A 26,533-nucleotide genomic window follows, 5' to 3' on the forward strand; every position below is an offset into this window, starting at 1 on the left:
TACACCGCAGTAAATCAAACTGCTTAAGTCCTTCTCATGGTCCTGACATCTACTGAGCCAGCCCTGATCGCCTCACCTCTATGATCTAACCAACTACTATTCTACCCCCTACTTTTCTTGACACACAACATTTCTCAAACATGCTAGGCACACTCCCACCCATGGCCTATGCACAGGCTTTCTTGCTATCTGGAATGCTTTTAACAAGATAATCAGATGGCTCACTCATACAGCTTTTAAAGTCTATGCTCAAACACTACCATCTCAATGAAGCCTGCTTGAATATCCCATTTCATTTTACTCTTTTACCACATGTTCACTTTCAATTCTCTTTACCCTGTTCAATTTTCTTTTCACAATATCAAACACAGCATAACCTTATTTACCATGTTTTTTTATACTCTTATCTCCTAACATCAGAATTAAACTCTAGCAAAAATCATTCAATTGAGAAAAAAAAGTCTCTTCAAAAAATGGTGCTGGAAAAAAAAAAACGGTGCTGGATTTCCATTTGCAAAAGAACGAAGGAGGTTCTCTACCTCACACCTTATTAAAAAACTAACTCAAATGAATTAAAACCTAAATATAAGAGTCAAAACTGTCAAACTCCTAGGAGAAAACTCAGGAAGCATCATCAGGGCCTTCTGTTAGGCAATGGTTTCTTAGACTTTATACCCAAAGCACAAGCAACAAAATAAAAAATAGATAAATGGGGCCTTATCACAATTAAAAACTTTTGTGCCTCAAGGACTTTACCTTGAAAGTAAAACAATAACCTACTCAACAGGAGAAAATATCTGGAAACCACACAACCAATAAAGGCTTATTATCCTGAATATATAAAGAAATCCTTCAACTTCACAACATAAAGACAAACAGCCCGATTAATAAATGGCAAAAGACTTGAATAGACAAGTCTCCAAAGAAGATAGGCAAATGGCCAGAAAGCACATAAAAAGGTGCTCAACATCATTAGCCACAGGGAAATGAGAATCAATACCACAAGGAGAAACCATTTCATACCTACTAAAATGGCTACTATTAAAATAAACAGAATATTACAAGCATTGGAGAGGACGCAGAGAAACAAGAACTTAATCACTGCTGGTGGGAATGAAAAATGATATAACCACTGTGGAAGACGTTTGGTGGTCCTTCAGAAAGTACAGAATTTTCATATGAGCAGGCAATCCCACTTCTAGGTATATATCCAAAAAGAACTGAAAGCATGGACTCAAACAGATGTTTGTGTACTGATGCTCATAGCAGTATTATTCGAAACTGCCAAAAGATGGAAGCAATCGAAGTGCCCATCAATCAAAGGATGGATAAATAAAATATCGTATATACATGCAATGGAATTTTTTTTTTTTTTTTTGAGGTACTGGGGGCCGGGGATTGAACCCAGGACCTAGTATGTGGGAAGCCAGCACTCAATCACTGAGCCACATTGGCTTCCCTGAATTGGTTTTTTCATTTGTTTTGCTTGCTGGTTTTTGTATTTTTTTAAAAGAGGCACTGGGAACTGAACCCAGGACCTCTCATGTGGGAGGTGGGCACTCAACTGCTTGAGCCACATCCACTCCCAACGGAATATTATTCAGCTGAAAAAAGGAATGAAGATAGGAATACATGTGACATGGATGAACCCTGAAGAAATTATGCTGAGTGAGATAAGCAAAAAAGGACAAATGTTGTATGATCTCACTGGTACAAAATGATTAGAATAAGCAAATTCAGAGTTGAACTGCATTCCACACAGAACCCTAAGTTTAACCATGGGCTATAGTTCATAGTATAATTATAAAAATGTACTTTTCTCAATTATAACAAATGCATGACACCTATGCAAGATAATAAAAGGGTGGTACATGAGAATTCTGTATTTTATGTATAATTGTTCTGTAAACCCATAACTTCTCTGATATGTGTGTGTGTGTGTGTATGTGTGTACAGATAGATATATAGGCTCCATGAGCAGAGAATTTTGCCTGCTTTGTTTACTATTATGACCCCCAACATCTGGCATTCAGTAAGCATTCACAAATAGTGTTGAATAAGATGTCATGAAACAAAAATAATAATTTATTTCTAGATCAGCTGAAAAGAAATTACTCTAAAAATAAATAAGCCTATAGCGATCATCTTTGTAGATATGCAAAGAATCTTACTACTAAAATTATTTTTTCATCTAAAACATATTTATTCTGATCATGAAAAGGTTTATAAACAGATGGTTTATAGTTTATGGTTTATCAAGGTTTACTGAAACCTTTGATATTAATTTATAGTTGAAGATTAATAATAATTTCTATAATTCTAAAACATATAGATTAGGTTCTACTTTAACTTATTTAGGTTTATTTCACAATCAAATTGAGTACTTTATGTAAAATACTTTTCTCTATTTCTTGCAAGCAATACTAATTTCACCCTCATCATCTTTTATTTGAAGAACAGCATGAGATTACATGAAATTTATCCTTTAAATCAGCAAAACCCCTTAATTGTTAACAACAAAAGACATTTTGAAACCTTTTGTTATATCCTACTATTAAAATTGGAAAATTTCAACTCTGATAAACTTGGTATCCAAGATCACAGCATCTGAAAAGGTTTATGCTGATATCTAACAAACTACAGTCAAGCCCTCTGAATTTCCCCACCTGTGATCCTTAAAGATATGGTGCTCCTGGAGATTTCTGTAAGGTAGGTCTGTTCTAAGAGGATACATGAAAGGAAGAGAACCTGAAAAGGCAAGGTCCAAGAAGACTATTCACTTAGAAAGGATAATTGTCACATCAAGGGTTATCTAAGTCAGTATAATTTACTCTTAGATAAGCTATACATATTTTAAAAGCTATTATGTGCTTCCACTCTTGCAAACATATTCCATGGAAAATAAATTAGTATTACCTCTGCTATCATCCATTTCACCATCCCTTGAATGCTCTGATTGGATGTCTGGAGGGGTCTGAAGGACAGCCACACTATTCTGATTTATAATCTTCAATTTCAACTTTGGTTTTGACCGTTTTCTTCTTGGAACTGTAACTGTGAGGCTCTGTAATTGACTCATCCCTGATTCGGTCAAACAAACACCATCCTGGGTGTAGGTCTTGGGTGGATCTAAAAATTATAGAATCCCAAGGATGCAAATTAAACTTACATTTTAAAATTGACTAATAAACTGATTACCATTTCAAAATACTCCTATTAGGGGAATGTGCTTTTCTAAAGCAGTTATCTATGAAATGAAAAACTAACTTAATGGTGTCCATTTAAAACAAATACTAACTTGCCGAACTTTCTGGATGACAGGCAGAAATATTATGTACTTTTTAAAATGTCTTCCTGGCATTTCTATTTTAATGTATCAACATAAGAATTTAGGAAGAAAGCACTGAAGCTAAAAGCAATGCTTCAGCTATTCTACTATAGCCCTTTCCTAGAGTCTCCTCTCAGACTAAAAGGTGAAAAACAAGAATACTCCAGAATTCATTTGGAAACCAAAGTATCACTATAATCACTTTTGGGAAGAGGTAATTAATAAGTAGAAGTGCTGCAGGTTTTAATTTTAAATGCTCAAAAATGCTATTCATTAGAACAATTTCTATGCTATCTGAATGCTTTTGCATCAGATAATGTCAAATACAAGTAGGCAAAAGAATGATTTTAGGTATTACATTTAATCACTGCATACTAATCTATTACAGAAATGACAGTGAGAGATTCTAAAGGAATCTGTATGGTTTACTAACAAGGCCTGATTTTCTGCTAAGTGATAAAGCACACTAATATATCAATGAAACCAAAGTACAGCATTAATGTTTATTCAGAGAGCTGTTTTTGTGAAAATTACTGAAATTAAGACAACATTTAATATATCAATTAGAGAATTAATGATTACCAACATTCGGGAATATGGACTGAAGACCCACATAACTAAGACATGTTTCATGTACATGTTACATATCAGTTATATAAAAATTAAACATTTATATGCTTTTTGCAAAGAGTAGTTAAGAAAGCATTTCAGATTTTACCTAGCTCTTTTACTTTTGTGACAATTTGTGCTACAAGTGATGATTCACAGCAGTCTGAGGAAGGCACTGAAATGAAAAAAAAAATTTGAGTAATTTTTTCTGAAGCAATGTGTTTTTAAAGATTTACATATGATTATTTCCATTTCCATACCCATTTCATTGAAATAAATGCTTCAACTCTAAATATGGTTAAGTGGTGCCATTAAAACAATAACTAAACACTGAAAAGGTAGTGAAAGAAATAAGCAAGTCAGGGAGGAAAATCTGGAAATGATGAAAAATCAGAGTATTGGATTTCTACATATAGCTAACAATTATGAAAGTGTGTGCCTTGAAAGTAAAACTCTATATCTCAAATGTATGCTTCATTAACTTAAGTAAACTGTTTTAATATATAAAGTTGGGGAAGTAATAGTTAATTTGTAACACAATATAACTTATTTTTCATAAAATACTTATCAAAGTAATAGTTACACAAAAAGAAAAAATAATCAGAGTTAAGCACATTCATTGATTATGGAAAGCTAGTGGCAAGTGAGTTGTCCAAGAGCGTGGACTCACTATTTAAATTATTCTCTTACCATTTGACGTAGGCATATAGGGTCTGCACATGCTACAATCAAAACCAATGTCTGCTACATTTTCCACTTCCTCCTCAGTATTTAAGTTTTGACATACTGCATGCATCCATCTAAAAAGACCATATTTGTACATTTTAAAAAATGGAATACACTGAGAACCATTTCCTTTTTAAAATGGCAACAGGAGTTGATAGTATTCAAACTTAAAGCCCTTAAGATTCACATGCTCCAATTTAGCCAATCTTACTCTTTTCTCCTAACAACCCCTATAGACCCACAAAAATTTCAAAGATTGGAGGAGGAGGAAAGAAAAGGCAACCAGAACAGTACTAGAGAAGAAGCAAAATAAGGAGGATGGGATAACTGTTTTATAACATATGCTGACTATATCAAAGACAGCAAGGAAGCTAGTTAGGGCAAGTAGAGAGGTACTTAGAAGACTACAAATGGTGTACAGCTATTTCAGAGCACATATAATTCATTTAAGTGATGCTAAGTGGTAACTGAAAAATGAAGTTTAGGATCTGTCTTGCCTTGGAACAAAGAACTGGTAGGCAGAGTCCCAAGAATCCTGTACTACTGATGAAATAATATCCTTAATGCACAGTCCTTGACTGCTAACAAAACACATTATTATACTATTGAAACCAAGAAAACAGTCTTGACTCTGAAGCTGTATATATACTACTTAAGAAGGGTGAGAGCTGGTATCTGGTAAAATTTAGAAAGTGGCTTAAGGAATACAGAATGTGTGAGATCTTTAGAATCCAATAAAATATTCAGAAACCATCAACAGAAAAAATGCAATAATTCTGCATCTAATTTCAAGGGATTTATAAGTCCTGAAAAAGTCTCAAGCTAAAAATCTTTGGTCTGGATTTGAGAATTCAAAACAGGAGACCATTTCTGTAAATTTCTAGCTGACTTAAAACCTGGAAAGCAAAAAGCTTTGTTCCTTAAACTTACCATCTAAGAAATTTATTCTTTTTTATTAAATTAAAGGTAAAATTTATAAAAGATTTTAAAAAAAGAGCAAAATACCTATCACATTGTCTACATTGTAGAATAAGATCTTCTTCTCTATAGTTTCGATAGCAGATCGGGCAGGAAGATAAGCTTGCACAAGGAGCACACTGTGTATAATTGTTTTGCCATTCACATCTTAGACCTGGAGATGTTGCTCCACAGTGTCTGCACCAAACACACCTGAAATCCAAACCCCTCCATAAGTCTCAATTTATTTACTTAGTTATTTAGTCATATTTCAAGAAGCTACACATGAACAGAATAGGGGAAATTAATGCAGATTTGAAAAAATTTCTGATTACTGATATCTACCATAGTAAACATGTATTATGCAATTAAACAGATGAGGCTAATTATTTTAAAACTAAAGTGATGTGGGAAAGTTCTGAACTTGAAAGACTAACAAAAGAAATGTAAATCCTAGAGTACCATTTGCATTTCCAGCCTCCTTTGGGAACTGTCTGCAATGGAGGATCTAGGCAGTAGGTGTGATAACTTATGTCACAATCATCACAAAGAAGGAGTCTTCCTGGATCAGTAGCCTTCCCACAGGCCTCACATACAGTGCATTCAAGACACCTCCAACCTTTGCTAAGAACAACTTTAGTGATCTGTAAAAGAAACAACCAATTCCTGTGATTTACACATTAACCTATACCTCATTCTGCATAATCAAATATACAATACATACTATATAATGAATATGGTGCCTATGTACATAGAAGCCAAAAAGAGGCAAAATGAACAATTATTGAACACCAATTCAGGGAGGAAACACTTTCATATACTTTAAGAATCCATCTATTAAGCAGAACAATAGATAGTGGTATAAATTTTAATGTTTTTTAATTTTTTTAGTCCGCATCACTACTTTATGCTGTGGATCTTTGTGCCCAGGTTATAGATAAGGTGACTGGAGTTTAAAGAAATGAAGCAAACTGCCTCATTACTGTTAATACAGAGTTGGAAAATATAATGACACAGTGTCCATCTACAACATTTCCATGAATTTCATGTTTCTAAAACTTGTGTACATGACACAGACTTGCACATTAAAACCAATATGACTAATAGAAATAATGCAAATAAAACTATGGTAAAACATGAGTTTTCAAGAACACTTTATGGTCCTGGAGGATTTTAGGCTATGAAGTTATGACTTCTGAAGTTCATCTTCAATCCTCTGTTTACTCTCCTCTGCCTCAAGGGTCTAAATAAATAGAAAAAAGTATACTTCCTAATAAATTCCTGAAAGCAGTCATACCATGTAATTTTAAGAATTTAGAACCAGTTTCTTAAACAGCTCAAAAGATGAGAGCCTGTAGACAGAAAGGACAGCAAGTGTCTACAAGAGAGTGAAAAAGGAAACAATCTGTATATTAATAGAATGAAAATTAGATCTTAAGGAATGAGGGAGACTACAAGGTATCTGAGAGGAATTTATAAAGTGTTAAATACAAAGGCGCTATCAGAATGGCACCACATTTCCTCATTCTGGATGTTAGAAGACAATAGAGTAGTAGCTTCCAAATTCTACAGGAAAGTACTTTCCAAAACATAATTCTTAACCTAGCTACTTGAGTAATTAAGGACTCAAAATTCAAATCCTACATACCCCTTCCCTTCTAATGAAGTCCTTTAGAGATATGTGAAACAAAATGAGGGCATATACCAATAAAAAGGAAAACATGGAATCCAGGATCAGAGCTGAGTAACAGACCTAGAACTTACTGGCACAGGCTAGAACAGAGAAATAAAGGACAGGAAAGGGTTAGGTTTCTTCCCAGAAAAAGAGGAACTTGACAAAATAATCTGGCACTTCCATAGTAGATAAAAAAAACAACAAAAAGCAACCAACAAGCAATATGGCAGTGGAGTAAGGAGATCCTAGAGTCAGCTCCTGCTACAGGTCAGTTAGTAAACACCAGAGCTATATGGAGCTAGCTGGGGCACCTGTATGGGGACTCCAGGAAAGCAGAAGAGCACCATGTCACATCCTGGGAAGGAATGGAAGGAGAAGATTGCTCATCTGCAGAGATTCATAAGTAGAGCGCTCCACATCATGGAGGCTGGTGCCCATCCTCCACTGGAGACACAAGCCACCCAGGAGCTGTTCTACAGCTGGAATTGAAAGCTCTACTTCCCCAAAACTGGGTAGGAAGAGATGGTTGGGCACCAACTTCAGCTACTGATGAGTAAATTCAGCAGGCTAAAGCATAATCCTAAGAAGAGCTTAAGTTTGAACCTGTCCAAGACAGAAAGAGGAAGGTAGCCACCATCTTAAATCTGTGCCTGGCATTATGGGGAGGGGGGCGGACTGAAAATCACAGTGCTTGTGGGGACCCGCTTCTCTCCATTCAGATTAGATTATAGCTCTAGCTTAAGCCCCAATCCCACCTCCAGCAGGGAGGAAACTGAGGGGACCTGTGTCAGCCTCCCTGGGAAATTACCAGCCAAGCCATGGAAGCCAGTGATTATCCTACTTTGACAGCGCAAGCTACCCAGGAGCTATTCTGTGGCTCCCAAAACAGGGGAAGAAGAGATGGTTGGCCACCAAGTTCAGCTACTGATTAGTAGACTTGGCTGACTAAGGTATAACCCTAGGAACAGGTAGGGTATGAATCTGTCCAGGTCGGAAAAAGGCTGGTGGCCACCATTTTGACTCTGCCTCCAGCATGAGGGGAAGCCAGGACAGAAAATTACAGTGACGGTAGGAACTGGTTTCTTTCTTTCACCCAGATCAGCCTGGAGGCTGGCAGGCCCTGGACCAGACTATCCAGGTAACTGCAGGTACCTTTGGCTGGCAGAAACTGAATAACTGGAAGTCTACTGGGGCAAACGTGGTCATCTTGGAACTGCACTGCAGAAATTGTTGCCCACACCTGCACCATCATCACTGCCCCAGGCAGGAGAGAAATGGGCATGAAGATTCATTAGTCTCTCTGGGCTACTACAGTCTAGGCCTGCACAACTTGGATTATTCCACATAGCTATGACTCTATCCCTACCCCCGGCAAAGTTGGGAGAAGCTTCATCGGTTCCTGGGACAATGATAGCAGCTTTAGCCTCCAAAGCTTATAGCACCAACTATATCCTTGGCGCTTACTGTACAACCAGCAAGGGAGAGAGGGCAGGAAGCCCTAAACTAAAGAGAAAAACTGCACCAAGAATAAATACTCTAGTAAGCCAGATGCTAAGACACCAACAAAAAATTACAAACCACACCAAGAAACAGGAAGATATGGCTCAGTTGAAGGAAAAAGATAAGCCTTCAGATGACATAAAGGGGTTAAGACAACTAATCATAGAGGTTAAACTAATCTCCTTTATAAATTCAATGAGATGGTTAAAGAGATTAAGGATATTAAGAAGACACTGGATGTAGCAGTTTGATATAACTGATGAATTCCAAAAAGAAATATTGGATTATGCTTGTAATCTGATCTGTACCTGGGCATGACTGAGTTATGATTAGGGTCCCAAGGGGTGGGGACTCACAGATAAAAAGACAAGGCAAAGAACACAGAGGAGAGTTTCTGATGTTAGAGTTTGATGCTTAAGACTTAAGCTGGAGCCCCGGGAAGTAAGCTCCCAGAGGAAAGAGCAGCCAGCCCCAGGAAGAAAAGAACCTTGAACCCAGAGAAAAGCAAGTCCCAGGAACGTAGGATCCCAGGAAGCCTGAACTCTCACAGACGACAGCAGCTATCTTGCTCCAAATAGACTTTGGTGAGGGAAGGACTTAACTTACGCTTTATGGACTGGTATCTGTAAGCTCCTACCCCAAATAAATACCCTTTATAAAAACCAACCAATTTCTGGTATTTTGCATCAGCACCCCTTTGGCTGACTAATACACTGGATAAGCACAAAAAAGAATTTGAAAGCATATATAGAAAAATAGCAAATCTTATGGGAATGAAAGGCACAACAAATGAAATTTCTAAAAATTGGAATCATATAATAGCAGATTTGAGGAGGGAGAAGAAAGGATTGGTGAGCTTGAAGAAATGGCCTCTGAAAGTGAAAATAAAAAAGAACAGATGAAGAATGGAAAAAATTGAACAAGGTCTTAGGAAACTGAATGACAGCAAAAGGCATGCAAATGTATGTGTCATGGGTGTCCCAGAAGGAGAAGAGAAGAGAAAAGGGGCAGAAGTAATAGCTGAAGAAATAATGGTAGAAAATTTCCCAACCCTATTGAAGGACATAGATATCCATGTCCAAGAAGCACAACATACTCTCAACTGAAAAAATCTGAATAGACCAATTCCAAGACACATACTCATCAGAATGTCAAAGGCCAAAGACAAAGACAGAGTAATGAGAACGGCAAGAGAAAAACAATACATAACATATAAATGATACCCAATAAGATTAAGTGCTGATTTCTCAACAGAAACCATGGAGGCAAGAAGACAGTGTTATGATATATTTAAGATACTACAAGAGAAAAACTTCCAGCCAAGAATCTTATATCTGACAAGATTGTCTTTCAAAAATGAGGGTGATCCTTGTCAGCTGGTGCCGCGTGCGGACTAGTGGGTTTGTGGCAGCGGCAGCAGCCGGTCTCCAGCACCATGAGCTGGTTTTTAGCAGCAAGGAATATCTCCATTGCATGATATTCCAATTTATGCAGATAAGGATGTGTTCCACATGGTAGTTGAAGTACCATGCTGGCCTAATGCAAAAATGGAGATTGCTACAAAGGACCCTTTAAACCCAATTAAACAAGATGAGAAAAAAAGGAAAACTCCGTTATGTTGCAAATTTGTTCCCTTATAAAGGATATATCTGGAACTATGGTGCCATCCCTCAGACTTGGGAAGACCCAGGACACAATGACAAACATACTGGCTGTTGTGGTGACAATGACCTGATTGATGTGTGTGAAACTGGAGGCAAGGTATGTGCAAGAGGTGAAATAATTGGGGTGAAAGTTTTGGGCATTTTGGCTATGATTGATGAAGGGGAAACTGACTGGAAAGTCATCGCCATTAATGTGGAAGATTCTGATGCAGCCAACTATAATGATATTAATGATGTCAAACGGTGAAACCGGGCTAGCTGGAAGCCACTGTGGACTGGTTTAGATAGTACAAGGTTTCTAATGGAAAACCAGAGAATGAATTTGCTTTCAATGCGGAATTTAAAGATAAGGACTTTGCAACTGATATTATTAAAAGCACTCATGACCACTGGAGAGCATTAGTGACTAAGAAAACTGATGGAAAAGGAATCAGTTGCATGCATACAATAGTGTCTGAGAGCCCCTTCAAGTGTGAACCCGATGCTGCCAAAGCCCTTGTGGATGCTTTACCACCACCTTGTGAATCTGCCTGTACATTACCAACAGATGTGGATAAATGGTTCCATCACCAGAAAAACTAAGGAAATTTCCCTGGAATATAAAGCTGATACTGCTGTGTTCTTTTCATCTTGAAGTATTAGTTGCAAAAGGAGTAGTTTTTCAAAGCTTTAAATTTATAGAGCTAATCTTAATAAACCAAATTCTTCTGTGACCAATCCCAGATATTCAGAATGTTGTCTGTCTAAATGGCTTTTTTATTTTCATATCTCAACTAAGATAACTTTATTACATGCTTAAATATAAAAGCAGATGTTGTAATTTGAAAGTCATTTGTGAATAGATGTGAAAGTTAAGCACATACTAGATGTATATGTTTACCACATTAGAAATAAAATAATTTTGCTGAAAAAAAAAATGAGGGTGAGAATAGAATATTCACAGATAAACAGAAACTGAGAGAATTTCTAACCAAGAGACCAGATTTTCTGGAAATAAAGGGTGCGCTATAACCTAAAAAAAGAGGAGAGAGAAGCCTTGAAGAGAATCTAGAAATGAAGATTATATCAATAAAAGTAACTGAAAGAGTCAAAAGAGTGGTAAAAATAAAATATGACAGATAAAACTCAGTCAGGAATAAACTTAACCAATGATGTAAAGCACCTGTATTCAGAAAACTGCAACTCAATGTTAAAAGAAATCGAAAAAGGTCTAAGTAACTGGAAGAACATTCCATGCTCACAGACTGGAAAACTAAATATCATTAAGATGTCAATTCTACTGAAATTGATATACAGATTCAATGCAATCCCAATAAAAATTCCACCAGCATTTTTTAAAATTGAAAACAGGATCATCAAATTTATTTGGAAGGGTAAGGGGTTCTAAATAGCCAGAAACATCTTAAAAAGGAAAAGCAAACCCTCATCTCCAGACTTTAAATCATATTACCTAGCTATAGTGGTAAAAAATTTTTAAAAAAGCATGGTACTGACATAAAGACAGACACACCAACCAATGGAACCATACTGATGGTTCAGAAACATCCTCACATGTGTGGTCAAGTGATTTTTGATTAGCCTATTAAACCCACACAGCTCAGTAAGAACAGTCCATTCAATAAATGGTGCTGGATACCCACAGGCAAAAAAAAGAAAGAGGACCCCTATCTCACACCTTATCCAAAAACTAACTCAAATCAAAAGCCTAAAATTAAAAGCAAGAATCATAAAGCTTCTAAAAGAAACTGTAGGAAAATATCTTCATGACTTGGTGGTATGTGGTAGATTCTTAAGAGGAGGACTGAGATGAACTGCCAATGTTTCACGCATGTAGAAGTTTTAATTAGCTTTACTGTAAAAGTGTGAAAATGTATAGAGTGGACGGTAACAAATAGTGAGTAACAGCTAGTCTATATATGGGGATGTGGGCGGCGGACTTGGCCCAGTGATTAGGGCATCCACCTACCACATGAGATCCGCAGTTCAAACCCCGGGCCTCCTTGACCTGTGTGGAGCTGGCTGATGCTCAGTGTTGATGCGCGCAAGGAGTGCTGTGCCACGCAGGGGTGTCCTCCGCGTAGGGGAGCCCCACACGCCAAGGAGTGCACCCCATAAGGAGAGCCGCCCAGCGCGAAAGAAAGTGCAGCCTGCCCAGGAATGGTGCCGCACACACGGAGAGCTGACACAAGATGACCCAACAAAAAGAAACACAGATCCCCGTGCCGCTGACAACAACAGAAGCGGACAAAGAAGACGACACATCAAATAGACACAGAGAACAGACAACTGGGGTGGAGGAGGGGAGGGGAGAGAAATAAGTAAATCTTTAAAAAATTAAAATTAAAAAATTAATGGGGATGTGGCTGAAAATGGTAGCCTAGGGATATAAATGCCAATTGACAGAATGCTAGAGAATAATCTAGGAACACAACAGCACAGTAAACACAGAGGTGTACAAGAACTGTGGCTGATGGTACAGATGTCAAGAGTGTCCATTGTGAACAAGAGCAAATGTACATCACTATTGCAGGGTGTGGAAATGTGTAGAAGCACGGGAAAAATAAACCAGAGTGACCTATTTACTGTGATTAGCAGTATTAATATAATATTCTTGCATCTAAGCCAAAGATGTACTGTGTTGATAATGGGGCAGTATGGAAAATGTGTGCCAAATGTACACTATCGACATGGTAAAAATCAGATGATATTACCTTATATAATACCAAATGTTCTACAACAAATGTTCCACCACAGTGTGATTTGTTGATAGAGGGGTGTTGTTTGGGAATTCTGTACACGTGCATGACTGTTTAATTAAGTTTACAACTCTGTCATAAAAATATATTTAAAAAATAGTAATAGGGTGGGTTGGGGGGGAAATACACCAAATGTAAGATAAGGACCATAATTAGTAGTAAGATTTTGACAACATTCTTTCATAAGTGTTTTTAAGATTTATTTATTTATTTCTCCCCCCTCCCTTCATTGCCTGCTCTGTGTCTATTCGCTGTGTGTTCTGTGTCTGCTTAGGCGACTCCAGGAACCAATCCTGGGACCGTCCAGAGTGGGAGAGAGGTGACCATTCTCTTGCGCCACCTCAGCTCCCTGGTCTGCTGTGTCTCTTACTGTTTCTTGTTTCTCCTCTGTGTCTCTTTTCGTTGTGTCGTCTTGCTGTGCCAGCTCTCCATGTGGGCCAGTACTCCACGTGGGCCGGCTCGCCACACAGGCCAGTTTGCCTTCACCAGGAGGCCCTGGGCATCAAACCCTGGATTTCCTCTACGGTAGACGGGAGCAAAATTGCTTGAGCCACATCCTCTTCCCTATTCTTTCATAATTTTTAACAAACATCTCATGACAATGCAAGGTATTGGTGAAAGGTTGATGTATGGGACCCCTTTATGATTTTATGCATTTTTGCTTTGTAAGTTCACAACCTTTACTATATACTTACTGTTTATGTATGTTCATATATAAATGATATAAAGATAATAATAATAATAAAAATACTTTAGTTAGCATAATATTTTGACAATGCTCTTTAATCATAATGTTTAACAACAATGCAAGGTATTGGTGGTTGGGTGAGTTATGAGAGTCCTGTATGATGTTGTGTATGTTTGTTTTGTAAGTTCACAACTATTACTGTGCACTTACTGTTTGTTTGTTTATGCATGAGTGATATGCTTAAATAAATTTTTTGAAGTGAAATAAAAAGCAATGGAAAGTCATTAACGATTATTTTCTGTTATTAAAAAAATTCCATTAAAAAAGAAAACCAAAGTATATATTTAGATATGCAATAAACTTTTACCAAGTCATAACCAACACTGCTTATTAATTTAACTAAATGTAGCAATACAACTATATTGGTAGGGTGCTGAAGAAGGCAGGAGGTATATTTTAAGAGCTAATTCAGCATTTATTCACAGTCACAAAAATCTATCATGGATAAATGAGTAGCAAACATATTATTTAGAGCTGTAGGTAAATCAAAAGAAATACCTGAAAGGATGAAAAGTGGTTACTGTCCTGAATGCATAACACTGTGATTATACTAAAAGCACTGATTGTACACTTTGGGTAGATTGTATAGTATATGAGTGCATCTCAATAAAACTGCTTCTAAAAAAGTTAACTTTAAACCATAAAAGGCAGAAATGGCAAATCAGTATCCCTAGTTTAAAAAAAAAAAAAAAGGTAGTTGCCCTTGGATAATAGGGCTGAGATGTGGAGATAGACAGGCATGATCAGTTTGTTCATTAACAGGTTTTAAATGTCAAGTGCTTTTTAAACATGTATATTTATTACATTAATCATCCTACTGATTTTTAAAGTGAGCCTAAGCTTACAAAGTTATAAAATATTATCTATCGAAATAGAGGAGAGAGACTAAGATAGGAACAGAAGAGTGGTTTAGATAAAAGGTCAGCAAGCATCTTTTGTAAAGGGCCAGACAGTAAATATTCTAAGCTTTGTGAGCCATTTGGTCTGTTGCAACTACACAACTCTGCCACTATAATGTGAAAGCAACTACAAGCATTTGTAAACAAAAGAGTGTGTCAGTACTCCCATAAAACTTTACTTATAAAAACCAGCAGTGAGCCACATTTGGTCTGTGGGTCATTAATTTGCCAATAAATGGCTTTAAGAAAGGCAAGATGATCTGAAGATAAAGTCTGAGACAGATCTAAGGCATGTAGTAGTAATTTTTTTTTTTTTTAGGTACTGGTGGCCAGGGAATGAAATGAACCCAGGACCTTATATGTGGGAAGCCAGCACTCAACTCCTGAGCTCCACTGGCTCCCAGGAGTTGGTTTTGGTTTGTTGTTATTGTTTTCATTTGTTTTGCTTGTTATTTGTTTTTGTTTTTAGGTAGCACCAGGAACTGAATGCAGGAACTCCCGTGTGGGAAGCAGGTGCTCAACTGCTTGAGCCACATCAGCTCCGAAGAATTTTTAAAATACATAGGTTTATTCTTGCTGAAATAAGTTTTCCTATTTCACAAATACTTGCCTGGTGGTCTTTACAGACAATCTCTCAGGTTATTCAGTTTATATTCACCCTTCAACACACTACAATCTAGTCTCTATATCCATTAACATTCCAACTGCTCAAGTATGTCAGTTAAGACCTTCTGGCTATCAAATATGATTGAGATTTTAGTTTTTGTGTTATCTGACCTTTCCACAAGTTCTTCCACATCCTAACAATTTCTCCTCCTTTGAAATTCCCTCTCCCCCTAGACTTTTAAGATGTTAGCATCATCTAATTTTCTCCCATTGCACTTGTTTAGTTTGAACTTTTAGTAACTCTTTCAAGGAAGTTATTATTCAGTGATCCATCTGTGTACCATGTCCAAAGTTATGAAAGATATGTTTAATAGTCTATATTGCATATCTGCTTCAACTATATAGTGGAGTGACTGAGACCAGACCTTTCTCCTATCACAAAAACAAAAAGCAAAATACTAGAAAAGCGGGCAAAATGTGTAAAAATGTATTTTCAGACACCAGACAATAAATAGATAGTAAAGGACTGTGGACTCTGAGGAGGGAAACAAGCAAACTTGAGTCCTATGATCTTCTGCCTGGAGGCATTTTCCAGATTGCTGCCCAGGGAGAGAGAACATTAGTAAAATGGTGTCACTGAGTTTAGGAGACATGATGGAGCTCAGGAAGGCTGAGGCAACTGAAATTTGCAGGACAGAGTACCAGAGGGCAAGGAACAATGCAGAATAGGAGGCTAAAGAAATCTATGGAAGGTTCCCCTTGAGTTTTTGGCTGAACACCAAGTTCTATATCTATATGGAAATATCTATATTTCCCTATAACCAGGGAAAAAAACAGCAACTAGAAAATTGTAAATAAATAAACTATGAAAGCTCACATAAGACTGGAAGACATTGAGACCCAACCAGCCAGAGTGGAAAGATACTGTTGAACAGGGTGGGCCCCTGGGGGGAGGGGAGTCAGTAGAGACTCCAGAAAGCTCATGTTTTAGATATAGGATTAAACTAGCCCTAAAATGGCAAAGTGTGGTCTAGGGGTATGTGAGGGAAAAACTATTTTCTAATAATATTAAGATGTTATGTGCCTTTTTTACTTTCATTTACTCATGATTGTATAGTGCTGTTTTCCAAAACCTTCAAGATGTAAGACAACATCATTACTTTGGCATCATATAAGTTATGCTTATTTATGAAACAGTAAGCATCAATAGGCATTATCCTCAAATAAAAAAACTCTTTGGGGGTACTCAATAATTTAAGATTGTCAAGGGCTTCCAAGAAAAAAAAGTTTGAAAAAAATCCAGACTTCAACAGTATGTCCAACATCCAATCAAAAATTTCTAGATGTACAATGAAGCATGAAAACATAGCTTAATGAGGAAAATTCAGTTAATATAAAAAATAACAGATGATGGAATTAGCCGACAAAGAATTCAAAACAGCTGTTATAAATATATCCAAGTATCTGGAGGAAAACAAGAGCATTAAATGAAGAAAAAATTAAAACTAAAAACAAAACAAAATGTAACCAAGACTAAATATATATATATATATATATATATATATATATATATGAATAAAAAATTCACTGAATAGGCTAAAAAACAGACTAGATAATGCATAAGAAAAGTGAACTTACAGATTATAGTGGAAACTATCCAAACTAAAGCACAAAGATATAATGAATGAATTAAAAAATAATAAATAAATAAAAGAACAAAGTGCTGGTGTTGGTAACCTGTGTGACAATATCATATAAATTTCACACATACACAACTGAGATTCCAAAAAGGGGGGGCTGCAGAACCCAAAAATACGGAAGAAGTAAAGGCCAAAAACTGTCCAAGAATGATTAAAAATATGAACCCACGAGGCCTAACAAATCAGAATAAACACAAAGAAAATCTGACAAGAACACATCATAACCAAATTGCTGAAAACTAATGTTAAAAAGAGAAAATCTGACAAGGAACTAGAGGAAAACAGATTAGACAGAGAAACTCAAACAAACAATACAAGTCCAAAGATAACAGAAAGGCATCTTTAAAGAATTGAAACAGGAAGTGGACTTGGCCCAGTGCTTAGGGCGCCTGTCTACCACATGGGAGGTCCACAGTTCAAACCCCGGCCCTCCTTGACCTGTGTGGAGCTGGCCCATGCACAGTGCTGAGGCACGCAAGGAGTGCCGTGCCAGGCAGGGGTGTCCCCCGCGTAGGGGAGCCCCATGCGCAAGGAGTGCACCCCATAAGGAGAGCTGCCCAGTGCGAAAGAAAGTGCGGCCTGCCCAGGAATGGTGCCGCACACACAGAGAACTGACACAACAATAAGAAACACAGATTCCCATGCCGCTGACAACAACAGAAGTGGACAAAAGAAGACAATGCAGCAAACAGACACAGAGAACAGACAACTGGGGTGGGGGGGGGAAGGGGAGAGAAATAAATAAATCTTAAAAAAAAAAAAAAAAAAGAATTGAAACAAACCAGTAAACTTAGAATTTTATATCCACCAAAAATGTCTTCTAAAATAAAATATAATAGCTAAACAAAAATATTTTCAGCTATATAAAAGCTCAGACAATTCACATATCAACAGTATATTTCAGGACATCCTATTTTCTCCGATCTAGTACAAGTGCCTTTAAAGAAGGTAATTTTGTTTTATTCAGTCCTATGATTATTACAGAATTCACTATATTTTTCACAGAAGAGCTCAACAAATTACATTGTTTTAAAAATCGAGTAATGACGTTACAGTATTCTGTACAGTCGAAAATGGTTTAATGACATAGTAGAAACCACATATAGTTACAAACACCTGGATTTAAAGTCTATCTGTAAGTAGCTGCTTGATTTTATGCTAATTGCCTGATTTTAACTTACTGAAGCTTCATTTATTTAAAAGCTTATCTGTATAATAAAAATTAAGTAAACATTGTTTGACTTAAAGGAAATACACCAAAGTTCTGAGCATAAACCCTTAACTCTTAATTTTCCTCTTGAAACTCTCTTAATTTTCAGGTTGTATTAATGAAGGCTGTCATATTAAGGAGTCAGTTCAGTTTATCCTTTGAACTTATATTCACATCTTGAATGGGATCTTATTCAATTTCCTTAGATCACTAACACAGTACTCTAAAAATAAAATTATAATAATAAATGCAACAAAAATTATAGGAAATTTACAATATAAAGACATCTCCTATTAGTATGCATATGTAATTGTATTTAAATTGGCCTTTATTTGCATCTAGTTTTTTTGTGTTTCAACATACTGCAAGCAACTAATTTTGAAAGGCTATATACTGTATTCTTCTGTTTTAGATAGATTGCTCTCAAGTTTTATAATCAATAGACAAAACATGCCTTAGCAAATAATAATATAAATTGTCTTTTAAACTAAATGCATGCATTTTTATGTTTTACTTCCAAGACAATAGCTGGATAATTAGTACAATTTAAGACCAGAGAATTATAATTATTTCTTGAGGTAACAAACACTTTAAAAGCAATAATGTATTTAACAAGGCATGTAAGTATAATAATCATAACAAATATTACTTTATTAATTATTGGAAGCAGCATGTTACTAAAATCAGATCTCAATAAATTTTTAAAAGAAAAAAAATTTTAAACCTCAATATATTTGTTAATTAATTTAATTTAATTGTATTTACCTTAATACTGACACAATATGGATGGTAACACTGACCACACTGAGAACAGGCAAGTAATCGTCCTTCTGCTCCTTGGCCAAAACTCCCACAAACAACACACATATCCTGAGATTAAGAACACATGAACATATTTTAAGTTGGAGACTAAGCTAAGGATATATGAATTTTATTTTTAAAATACCTTCTAAGCTAATATAACCATATACCTAAATATTAGGTGACTTCTGTGCATGAGATATAAGTAGAAATGAGCAAGGAGGAATTCAAAGGATGTAAACAGTAAATAAGTTCAAACCTGATGCAATGTGAACTTGTCACTACTAGAAAACAACACAACTGTATTGTGCATAGAGTTTTCTTCTTCATCCTTATTTGATGAAATATCTGAAGTAGACACCTATAAAAAGTGAAATACACAAAACATGAAATTTTATTTTTCACTTATACTACACTTAACTGGAAACCTTGTGAAAATTCATACTCAAAATACAGTTTTTCCCAATGCCTATATTAACACTTATCAACTGGATTATTAATTCCAAGACACTACCATAAAATTTTAAATCATGACATTTTAAAATTCATCCAATTGTCTCTTCAGAGTTACAAGTCCTGTAGATCAGGAAGTAATGGGAAAATATATATCAGCCTTTAATAAGGCTTGATTATCCATAAATTCTAATTTAAAAATTATAATATGTTTGTGTGTATATATATATACACACATATCATGATTTTAGTGATACTTTAGAACTGTGCTATTCAATACCTTGAGATAATTGAAATAAATAACTGTGAAAAGAGCTAAAATATAGATAATTGACTGTGTTTTTAATTAATATTCATTTCTGTCTTTCTACCTCTCTACCCCAACAGAGAAAACAAAACAAGGTCTACAATTGGGTGATGCCTACCAAGTAGTTCAAAAAGATTAAATGTTATACATATTTTCTAAGGAAAATTTAACTGAAGAATGCCTTCCTTGAAAACAGTAGGATGGAATATGGTATCCCAATATAAACCAGAAAAAAATCTATACTGAAAACTGCAAAATTCCCTAGATTCAAATGGGGAAAGGGGGAACATGTTTAAATCCTATGTGGCAAAAAATTGAGACCTTATTTTAATAGCAATTGTCCTCCAAGAAAACGGTATCATATAATTGATGGGCCATCCTTTTCATTCTAAAAATGCAAAGGAGAAGTAGAGTAAAACAAAATAAAAACTTTAGCCTAGGTATGTGATTCTTATGGTCTAAATAATTTGCTACAAATGAAATTATCATTAATTAACATGTTAAAGATAAGAACAAACATAAATGAAGCAAACCTCACCCCAGGTAATACAACTGCTCCAATGCCACTTTTTAGTTTTGATCTGCCTCTGCCACCTCGTCCTGATAGTCCTGCACCACGGGGTCTCCGCTTTCCTGGAAATCCTGACCCACGCCCCTATACGACATGTAAGTAAAAAGTAAACTTTTTTTCTTAAAGCCCCAAAATTTTTTCAAGTCCAAATGTGATATAAAACATTTATTAAATTTAGAGTGCATCTACTTTGTTACCCCATGAAAACAAAGAATCAAACCCCGAGAACTTATGCTTAAATAGTAACTTTAGGAAAACAGTTACACAATTACTTGATTCTTTTATTCAACTCAGATGGTAAATATTAACAGATCATGCTTATTATAGGTAAAATCATAAAAATATGGAGAGGCTGAGTCAAAGAAAATTTTTCTTAGCCTGTAAACTGCCTATAACATTAGGATCTTAGAAACTAAAGGCTTCTAAGGGTCTGTCACTGTGAGTGCTCTCCTTTAGCACACCTTGGCATTATTCGTCAGTTTCCTAATCCTACACTGTAGATCATGAGAATAGTAACAATCCGATCCAGATATCTCAAGGTAGATTAAACTGCATTCAATATAGCATAAGGACGGACTCTCTTACTTACTGGTCTCTCGGTAATTATAGTAATAACTAACATTTAATGAGTTCTTATTACTTACTGATTCAAGTATATTTTACTCCTAACAGTTTTATAATAAAAATGCTATTTTATTGTCCCCATTTTAGAGATAAGTATGCTCAAGAATAAACTCCAGTGTTGATGTTTTTAACCACATTTCTGTACTGCTACACTGCAGTAAAGTTCATTTTTGCTAGCGCAGAACTATTAAGTCAATTTCCTTTACATTCAACAGCTGTCTATATGAACTGAATATGTGTACCTCATTCTGCCATAGAATTTAGAGGAAAATATATATAAAGATTATAGTAAATCTGATGACACAGTAAATAATTTCTTGAAGTGGAATAACAATCTGAATTTTACTTAATACAAGAAAAAATTCTACAGGAAAATATGTTAAATTATGTATTTCAAGAAGTAAGTATCAGGGATCCTTCCCCCTCTTCTTTATACTCAGACTTATGCTTTGCTACCTGAAATGACCTATTTTCTACACAAGTAGATGTACAATGTATATTTAAAATTATTAAAATACTCAGGAAAATCCTTTCTGATATTTTCCCTTAACAAATTACATAATGTCAGCTCTTCAACTGATCTATATTAGTTTGAAATGCTAAACTCATTGCCTATTTAGCAAAATTTTTTCTCAGCCAATAATTTATGGCTATAATATAAACATAAAATGGATACACATGAACAGAAGGGAAGGGGGAAATTTTTTTCCAAATTGCCTCTCCTTGTCTTAAACTATTTTCCTTCACATCACTTGAGAGATACATTAGCTCCTTTGAACAAGGGTGGGGTGGGGTAGGTTGAACTGAAGAAAGATTCTTTTAAAAATTATATGTATAAAAGATTTTTAAAATAGTAAGTTAATGATTAAATCAAGGTTTCTGTAATCTCTTAATTTTTCCCCCAGCATCTAACCAAAGGTGAGAATAAGAGGAAGTCTGTGGTATTTCCTTCAAATTTGCCAAACAAACCATCTTTTATACTCTTAAAACATTTATGCTTCAACACCTTGAATGTTAGCTGAGTGAGTTGAAAAAGTTGACAGAATATAAGAAAGTGGATTCTAAAACAGCTTTGGAACCACTGATAAATCTGAATTAAACAGCCTTATTCCAGCATTATATTAAATCTAAAATATGAAGAAAAATTGTCTTCTCTATTCAATAAAGGATTTTCAGTTTTGAGATGATTAACACTTTTCAAATTAATTTTTTTTTTTCTTCAAAACTCATCAGACAACTTAACATACTTCAAGGACTAGCAGTTTATCCATGAGTGAAACCCAGAATGGGCAAAATTTTCACAGGTCAGCATGGAAAAGAAGCTCCTAAAATTTTGAGGTTGTAACACTAACAGTGAAATCTGCTGCAATTCTGACATTTCTTCTCCATTAGTACACAGCAGATTGATGTAGTTTTTTCTTTTGTTCTTTTCTAACCAATTTTATAACAGCATGAATGGGCAGGTCCATAATTTCCTTATGGCCTATGTAATAGCGATTTTCCTCCTTTATAAAAATACTGGTAATTACAAGATAAATGGAAGCAACCACAAAAAGAGGCATTTAAAATTTACACTTAAAACCAGTCAAGTAAAATTGCTATTTAATATCCTACTAATCCAGATTTTAAAGTGAAAACATGCTCCTTCTTTACATGAAAATTTTTAGATTAAAAAAGTGACTCTGAAAGCTCAATTATTTATCTGGAAAAGAAAGGTTTAATTCTTAACTCCTACCAGGATAACACAAACCAGAAAAAAAAATGATACATGAATGTAAATGCAATTTTATTTACCACTTTGATGCTCCAAATGGCACTGCCAGGAAGCTGCCTGGGTTTAAAAATTTCCCGACCTTCTGAAATGTCTGGGGACCAGGAAGGTGGGCTCACTGTATTATGGGTACTCCAAGCCCCCTAGGATATGGCAGGTGAGAAAATAGATGTATAAAACTCAGCAACATAAAAGGTCAAAGCCAGCAACTAAGGAATTTTAGAACAGCAAAAACAAATGTAGACGTATGGAAATTTAGGACAAATTGCTTCAAGGTTGGTAAAACAAGCTTATCACTTACAGTGACTTTATTCTTAACTGTCTGCAGCTTCAATTTACATTAAATATTCTATTCTGCTTGAAACATCAGTATAAGGATACGTTAAAAGTTAGGGTTTATATATCAACAAAGACTCATGAACTACAATCACAGCACCAAGAAATAAATAAAAGTCAAACAAAGAATTTACACTTGAGGAAACTATTTGGAGATTATTTTCTACTAACAACTATCACTCTTCTGGAAACTGGAGAGACTGATAACCTATGGAATGTTATATATACCCATGGCTATAATCAACCAAAAAATAGGCCAAAAACAGCAATCAGAAACATGGGCAATCAACATATGAAAATCGTTTAAATTGTGGAAAGTTAGTTCTAAACATAAGATGCAAATACCATTATAATCTTGGTTAATTACACTTGCTTTAGTGACCATAGTTGTGGGTTTTAGTTGTGACTTTTATTTAGGGAAATAAATATTATACTAAGATTACATTTCCAAGGGACTAATTTGAAAAGTAAATAAATGTTAAAGCAAATTGTCCTAAATTTGAAAATAAAAATGCCTGACATAGCTGATGAATTATACTGAAAATACCTTACTAAAAATTGTTAAAATAATACGAAGGTATTTTGCTTCCAAACAACCACATTCAGTGGTAACCTAAATTAATCTGATGAAGAGGCTAAAATTTAAAAAAATGTTTGCTCTACAAATATAACATTTTAAAATAAAATGCAAAACAAATGTCAAACAATAAAGAACCTATTTTGAATTCAGTTATTTAACAATGCATGCTATAATTTTACCCATAATTTTACCAATAATATATAATTGGTATAATTTTACCAATTAATAACCAAAACTTAAGACAAGGTATATATTACTTACCACGTAGAAACGTTACTTACCAGGTTTCTACAATATTTTCAAACTAACAAAGAGTATTCTATTTATTATCACATAAAAATACTGCCAGGAATGACAATAATTAACCAGAAATAGGAGACTGAATATTCTTTAGGGGAGGGTATAATTAATGAACAGTATTTTGAGAAAAACCGCACAATCCAGTAGAGACTGGATTCCCTTTTAATTCATGAGCTCAAACCTCAAACATTTTAAGTCCAGTAACCCAAATAAATGATCCTCTCTAGCAAACACTTGTTTTACCCTTCATTATTAAGCTTGTACTTTTTCTCTGACCTATCAAATCTCTAATTTACCATTCTCCTCAGTCAGCTAATGGTTATGGTTATTTCAAAGTACAGCAACCACTGCAAGGGAATTGCCTCATCTCCCCCACATAATTGTATTTACTGGTAAGTAAATAAAAGAGTGGGTGGGAGCAAGAGAAGATTAGATAAATCTACTTCCATCTATACCTATTCCTCCTTCCCTTCTGTGTCCAGGGTCTTCACTAATCCCTATGTTGTCAAAAGTCATTTCTTTATTCCCATTTTATTCAAACTCTCAAGATTTGACAAGCTCTGTTAGGTTCTGTGGCAGCACACCTTGCTGCTATTTCAGTCGATTTCCCTGGCTTATCATTCTGTCTCCTAGGAAAATTCTTCCTCCGCCTGACCTCAACAAGCTGTGGTGTTTCCCCATGGCTCAAGTCTGGACAACCCTCCACTCCATATATTCTCATCCAAAATGATGCTTTCATTGGTTCCTTCTCAAAGTCCTCCCCATCTTTACAATTCACATCCAGTCCTCAGGTCAGAAAGCCAGGAGTCATCTTTGATTTGTTCTTTTCTTTTATCAGTCTTCTCTGCCCTTTCAATCCTCTCCTAGCCACTCCTTTATTCTCCCCTCCCCAAGATGGCACCCTCGTCTGTCTGTTCACTGTCTGCTTGGTGTGTCCGCTTGTCTTCTTCTGTGTCAGAGGCAGGTGCCCAACCACTTGAGTCACATCTGCTCCCTGCTCATTGTGTCTGCTTGCATGTCAATTCATTGTGTCAGCTCGTCTTCTTTAGAAAGCACCAGAAACTGAACCCAAAACCTCTCATGTGGGAGGCGGGCACCCAACTACTTGAGCTTCATCTGCTCCCTGCCACTCCTTTAATTTAAACTTACATCAGTAAATTCAGTACTCTTTATCTTCAAATTTTGTCTCCAATCTTTGCACCTTCACTGTAGGTAGACCAGTCCTGTCTAGCACCATCTCTCACCTACTATCATGTCAAGTCTCTCCACACAGTAACCAGAGGGACTTTAAAATATATATAAATCTGATCAATAAGTTACCATTCTATTTTATACCTTTCAATTGTTTGTGTGTTTACAATATAAACCTTTCCTACTGCCTCTCTCCAACCTCATCTTATAGCATTCCCTCTCTGCATTCCCTTCAAAAGGAGCTCTAGCTCCTTTTGCTTCTATGTATCCAAAGATGCCAAGTGTTTTACCAATCAGGACCCTACTGACTCAGATCACTTCCCTACTGCAAGCCTTTTAAAAGTGGCTGGCTTCTTAATGATTCTTCAGGTATGGTCTTAAATATTTTTTCATCAGAGAGAACTTTCCTTAGCACCCCAAGTGAACCACCATCTCCCTAACCACACGTTAATTCCCTTCACTGCATCACAGCTGGGGGTCACAATTTTATTTAGTGGTAGAGAGTGGGTGGAAGTGAGAGAAATCTAAATTTAGCTTTCTAATACTTCCACTGGATTTCCTCTGAGCCTAGTTGGGCTAGTGTACATCTTAAATTCCTTTTGGTAGACCATTTAATGTTATGTCAGTAGACAGGTCTCAAAATATACCATAAAGCTGAACTCTAAGGTAAAATAACAGTGAATTGTTTTATTTCCAAAATAAGATTTTTTGTGATTATGTATTATTCATCACAATTTCAAAGTTAGTTTTGATGCCAAAATTGTACTTCATTTCAAAACGCGCTTACATTTCATAAAACATACATGAACCAAGTGAAGGATCTTATGGATCAGAAATATTTAGAAGCCATCTCAGGATAATCATAAAACCATTAAACTGCTATGAAGAATTTATATAATGGAAGCTTGGATAATTACATTATGAATTTTAATTAGCATATCTTAAGACATTGGAAGAAAGATTATATAGAAGAAAAATTATGAGTATACTTAGTTATTTGACAAAGAAGAAATGAGCTAATCTTTGTATCTTAAAACAAAATACAGGTTTTTTAAAAATCAAAATTTGGTTATAACTCATCCTTTAGATCTTGACTTTGATCAAAAATAACTTATCAGACCACTCAGATGAGGGCAGTTTCACAAGTTATAATGTGCTCCCCTATCCCAACATGGTTTACCCTACTATAGCACTTACTACATTTGTAATTATTTGTTTCCC

The 26,533-nt window shown here is 35.6% G+C and overlaps 1 protein-coding gene and 1 pseudogene across 13 annotated transcripts in view; one reads left to right on the forward strand and one right to left on the reverse strand.

Annotated features, from left to right (window-relative positions):
* The window catches only part of KMT2C (lysine methyltransferase 2C), a 357,676-nt gene that overhangs the window by 89,274 nt on the left and 241,869 nt on the right, over positions 1-26,533 (reverse strand). For all 13 annotated transcript variants that reach the window (XM_071215365.1, XM_058298034.2, XM_071215363.1 and 10 more), the window contains exons 15-23: positions 22,929-23,048; positions 20,478-20,594; positions 19,439-19,540; positions 19,144-19,248; positions 6,083-6,264; positions 5,669-5,833; positions 4,628-4,737; positions 4,047-4,112; positions 2,917-3,129 (exon numbers count right to left, since the gene is read on the reverse strand). In XM_071215365.1, the coding sequence (XP_071071466.1) occupies positions 2,917-3,129; positions 4,047-4,112; positions 4,628-4,737; positions 5,669-5,833; positions 6,083-6,264; positions 19,144-19,248; positions 19,439-19,540; positions 20,478-20,594; positions 22,929-23,048 (1,180 nt within the window). The remainder of the gene's footprint in view (positions 1-2,916; positions 3,130-4,046; positions 4,113-4,627; positions 4,738-5,668; positions 5,834-6,082; positions 6,265-19,143; positions 19,249-19,438; positions 19,541-20,477; positions 20,595-22,928; positions 23,049-26,533) is intronic.
* On the forward strand, positions 6,717-11,174 carry LOC139438992 (inorganic pyrophosphatase-like; annotated as a pseudogene).

This window comes from Dasypus novemcinctus, chromosome 5, assembly GCF_030445035.2.
Source record: "Dasypus novemcinctus isolate mDasNov1 chromosome 5, mDasNov1.1.hap2, whole genome shotgun sequence".
NCBI lineage: Eukaryota > Metazoa > Chordata > Mammalia > Cingulata > Dasypodidae > Dasypus > Dasypus novemcinctus.